At 40.1% G+C, this 4,901-nt stretch overlaps 1 protein-coding gene across 1 annotated transcript in view; it reads left to right on the forward strand.

Annotated features, from left to right (window-relative positions):
* Positions 1-3,756, forward strand: part of irak4 (interleukin-1 receptor-associated kinase 4) — a 16,646-nt gene extending 12,890 nt beyond the window's left edge. Inside the window, exons 9-11 of the mRNA XM_037683639.1 lie at positions 462-524; positions 666-830; positions 3,621-3,756. Of these exons, the coding sequence (XP_037539567.1) occupies positions 462-524; positions 666-830; positions 3,621-3,683 (291 nt within the window). The 3' untranslated portion in view covers positions 3,684-3,756. The remainder of the gene's footprint in view (positions 1-461; positions 525-665; positions 831-3,620) is intronic.
* Positions 3,757-4,901: the final 1,145 nt, after the last annotated feature.

A 4,901-nucleotide genomic window follows, 5' to 3' on the forward strand; every position in this document is an offset into this window, starting at 1 on the left:
GGAGCTCATGAAAATCCACAAGATGAAGGTCATAGCCATGTGAGGAGCCCACCGGAAGTCCAGTCAAAGGTGGTGTAACTGCTCCATGGTTAGAACGAGCGCCCTGGCAGATGTCCATCCTCCAAAATGTTTCCAGCTCCACACCAATGTTCCAAATTCAATATTTCTTTGTTTTAAATCTCTCCATGAAGAGTCAGTTTTTACACAATCATCTGTCTGGGCCTTCCATACAGCTCCAGGGTGACAGGTGGAGCAGATGTGTTGGTAGCAGCAGCTCTCCTTTGCTGCATTAATAACGATTCAGTTTGAACATGCACAGAACATACAGTATGTTTTTATCTGGACAGCAGTGGGAATGTGACATTTTCAGCAAACTTCTCTGGTAAAAGGTGAAGTAATAAAAGTTTCCTGTTGCTCTGAGCATCGTAATTACCGTAACCCCATCTCTCTGCCTTCTGCAGGTGCTGTTAGAAATATTGTCTGGACTCCCTCCAGCTGATGAGAACAAGGAGCCACAGTTCTTGGTGAGCTGCACAAAAGAAGCTTTTTAGTCTTTTTTTTAATCTAGCTTTGGCTTGAGTACAGTTTTTATTTAAGTCCTACTTAATAGGTAAGAACTCATTTTATGTGAAGTTCGTAGCACTAATTTTGTTTCTCTTTCCTAGATGGAGATAAGGTATGATATAGATGATGAAGATGAAGAGCTGACTCTAGAGGAGTTTGTGGATAAGGAGATGAGAGACTGGGAGCTGAGTCAGGTGGAGACGATCTATTGTTTGGCGTCGAACTGCTTGCATGATCGAAAAAACAGACGCCCAGTCATCAAACAGGTACAGTGAGGGGAAGGAATGGAAGACGTTTAGGTTTAAAGGTAAAAAAAAGAAATTCTTGATGGCAAAAGTTCTGATATGCTGCCAAGTTTCCACACAGCAAAAACTATATTAAGATCCAAAACTTTGCAGATTGAAGTTTTGTTTTTATGAGATAGATGGATAGATATAGATATCAGAATACACAAATTTGGAAAGACAATATATACAGTGTCTTGCGAAAGTATTCGGTCCTCTTGAACTTTTTAACCTTTTGCCACATTTCAGGCTTCAAACATAAAGATATACAATTTAAATTTTTTGTGAAGAATCAACAACAAGTGGGACACAATCGTGAAGTGGAATGAAATTTATTGGATGTGTCAAACTTTTTTAACAAATAAAAAACTGAAAAGTGGGGCGTGCAATATTATTGGGCCCCTTTACTTTCAGAGCAGCAAACTCACTCCAGAAGTTCAGTGAGGATCTATGAATGATCCAATGTTGTCCCAAATGAATGTTGATGATAAATAGAATCCACCTGTGTGTAATCAAGTCTCTGTATAAATGCACCTGCTCTGTGATAGTCTCAGGGTTCTGTTCAAAGCGCAGATAGCATCATGAAGACCAAGGAACACACCAGGCAAGTCCGAGATACTGTTGTGGAGAAGTTTAAAGCTGGATTTGGATACAAAAAGATTTCCCAAGTTTTAAACATCCCAAGGAGCACTGTGCAAGCAATCATATTGAAATGGAAGGAGTATCAGACCACTGCAAATCTACCAAGACCCGGACGTCCCTCTAAACTTTCATCTGGAACAAGAAGACTGAACAGAGATGCAGCCAAGAGGCCCATGATCACTCTGGATGAACTGCACAGATCTACAGCTGAGGTGGGAGAGTCTGTCCATAGGACAACAATCAGTCGTACACTGCACAAATCTGGCCTTTATGGAAGAGTGGCAAGAAGAAAGACATTTCTCAAAGATATCCATAAAAAGTGTTTAAAGTTTGCCACACGCACCTGGGAGACACACCAAACATGTGGAAGAAGGTGCTCTGGTCAGATGAAACCAAAATCAAACTGTTTGGCCACAATGCAAAATGATATGTTTGGAGTAAAAGCAACACAGCTCATCACCCTGAACACACCATCCCCACTGTCAAACATGGTGGTGGCAGCATCATGGTTTGGGCCAGATTTTCGTCAGCAGGGACATGGAAGATGGTCAGAATTGATGGGAAGATGGATTGGGCCAAATACAGGACCATTCTGGAAGAAAACCTGTTTGAGTCTGCAAGAGACCTGAGACTGGGACGGAGATTTATCTTCCAACAAGACAATGATCCAAAACATAAAGCCACATCTACAATGGAATGGTTCACAAATAAACATATCCAGGTGTTGGAATGGCCAAGTCAAAGTCCAGACCTGAATCTAATCGAAAATCTGTGGAAAGAGCTGAAGACTGCTGTTCACAAACGCTCTCCATCCAACCTCAATGAGCTCGAGCTGTTCTGCAGGAAGAATGGGCAGAACTTCAGTGTCTCCATGTTCAAAACTGATAGAGACAAACCCCAAGAGACTTGCAGCTGGAACTGCAGCAGAAGGCGGCGCTACAAAGTATTAACACAAGGGGGCCCAATAATATTGCACGCCCCACTTTTCAGTTTTTAATTTGTTACAAAAGTTTGACACATCCAATAAATTTCATTCCACTTCACGATTGTGTCCCACTTATTGTTGATTCTTCACAAAATTTTAAAATTTTATATCTTTATGTTTGAAGCCTGAAATGTGTCAAAAGGTTGAAAAGTTCAAGGGGGCCAAATACTTTTGCAAGGCACTGTACATGCACAAGGTGGTAGGGAGTACAACATTCATGATTAACCTATATACAGTATATGTATACATATACATCTAAGCATACATACACATATACATGTATATACATATGCATATGTACATGTATACAGTATATACACATAAGTGTCCAGGTGCTGCAGATGTACATGGCTCTTTTCTTACTGTATGGGGAGGAGTTAACAGTTTAATGTCTTGAGGAACAAAGGACTTCCTGAATCTGTGGAGCAGGACTGGAACAGCATCTACCACTGAAGGAGCTCCTCTGCTTCATGATGGTGCTGTGCAGAGGATGGTCAGCATTGTCCATGATGGATAGCAGCTTACTGGGGGCCCATTTCTCTGTCACTGATGTAAGGGACTCCAGCTCTGCTCCCAGCACAAAACCAGCTTTTCTCACCAGCCTGTCAAGTCGCCCAGCATCTCTCCTCTTAATCCTGCCTAACACACTGAGGAGAAGAGGACACTGGCTACCGCAGACTGGTAGAACATCAGCAGTAGTTTCCTGCAGATACTGAAGGACCTGAGCCTCCTCAGGAAGTAGAGCCTGCTCTGACCCTTCCTGTAGAGATACACAAGAGTGGAAGGAACGAAGGGACAGGTGTAAAGGAACAATAAAATGGTGTTAAATATCACACTAGAGATTTACTGGTTCCTGTATATGGGTTTATTTGTTCCTGCTAAAATAAGCTTCCTCGGTAGGGTGGCTGAATGCAATCTTAGGTGAGGCACCTTCCATCTAACTGGGAGCACAGAGTAGATCTGAGGTGGTTCAGACATCTCATTAGAATACCACTCCAGGTTTTCCCATTGATAGAACATCTGCATCTTAACATGCATCCAACCCACAAGGCTAAAAAGATGTAATACTTCTCAAAAGGATTAGCTTTTGGGGATGTATAAAACAAAATAAATGTGTATGTTCTCATCATTGTCTGTCTCTGCAGGTCCTTTCAGAGATCCACAGTGTTGTCAAGAACATTTCACTGGATTCTGAAGAGCAGAAGTGAAGACTGGCCTCCCAGTAAGACCACCTGTGCCAGACTCAGTCCTCTGCCAGTTTTTGTATTCCAAGTTGAAGAAAAACATCAAATGTTATTTCCTGGCTGCAACAGAATTTCAGCATCAAAATCAGCTCCGTACTGTAATTTTTGCCTTTTTTTTTTTTTTTTAATGCAGTTTTTACGAGTCGTGTGGTTTTACTTGTAAAAGTATTTATGTATTGAAGTGTGCCGTAATATTACTGAACATCTGCTTTTGTTTAATTAGCAAGCAATTTGTGTTATGTTTTCTTTGGATGAATAAAAAGAATGACCACGTTTGATTTAAATATTTTAATTTTCTTTAAAAGAAAAGATTTGTAAGAAAACAAATAAGACCCAACATGATTTTCTACAGAATGAATGAACATGAAGGAAATTTCCCACTACACATGAGGTGAACTTGGTAGTTTGCCTAATATTTATCAGTAGACAAGTGAGTGTGGCAACATTGTGAAGATATTTAGTTTTCCCTTTCCTATCCATTCTTTGTGGAAAACAAATTGAGCAGCTTCCCCTAAAGAAATCTGAGAAGAATTGATGTAATATTTGTGGAAGCCCGTTCCTTTCTCTAATCCTCACTGACGATCACAGAACACACCGTTTCTTAGTCACAGAGCATCACAGCTACAATATGTACATTTACAGCACTTGCATAGAAAAATAAGTTTCTCAGCAGATGATTTTTTTTATTATTTTTTTGTAAACCACAGTTATATCAAAAGAGGATTCATTTTCCATTAAAAAATGGAGCTGTTAAAATGAACAAAATAGACATAAGTTGGAATATTTATATATTTTTTCTGCTTTGGAGCACCTCATTGTGCGAGACAAATGAAAATTAACTGACAGACTTTAGAACGCCATTCAGGAAATCAAGCGTGTGAGCTCAAATTAGGAACATCATCGTACTGGCAAGAGTTCACATTAGTCACACTAGCATTGTTTTGTTTAAATGGCCAAAGGCTGGCAAAGTAAAAACCTCAACTTTGACTTCAGGACCACCTCTTGGATCATTACGCTTTTTTGTGAAACAGACAAAATATGCTTCCATTTGGCAAGCTATAAACGGAAATGGTGATGCGTGTCGTTGCTCAGTTGTCCTTGGCGTGCATAGTTTGGTCTGTTGAGGAACTCTGTGGCAATCTGATATATACATACATATATATATTTCTTTTTTTTTTTTTT

The sequence above is a fragment of the Nematolebias whitei genome, chromosome 10, assembly GCF_014905685.2.
Source record: "Nematolebias whitei isolate Nwh7 chromosome 10, NemWhi1, whole genome shotgun sequence".
NCBI lineage: Eukaryota > Metazoa > Chordata > Actinopteri > Cyprinodontiformes > Rivulidae > Nematolebias > Nematolebias whitei.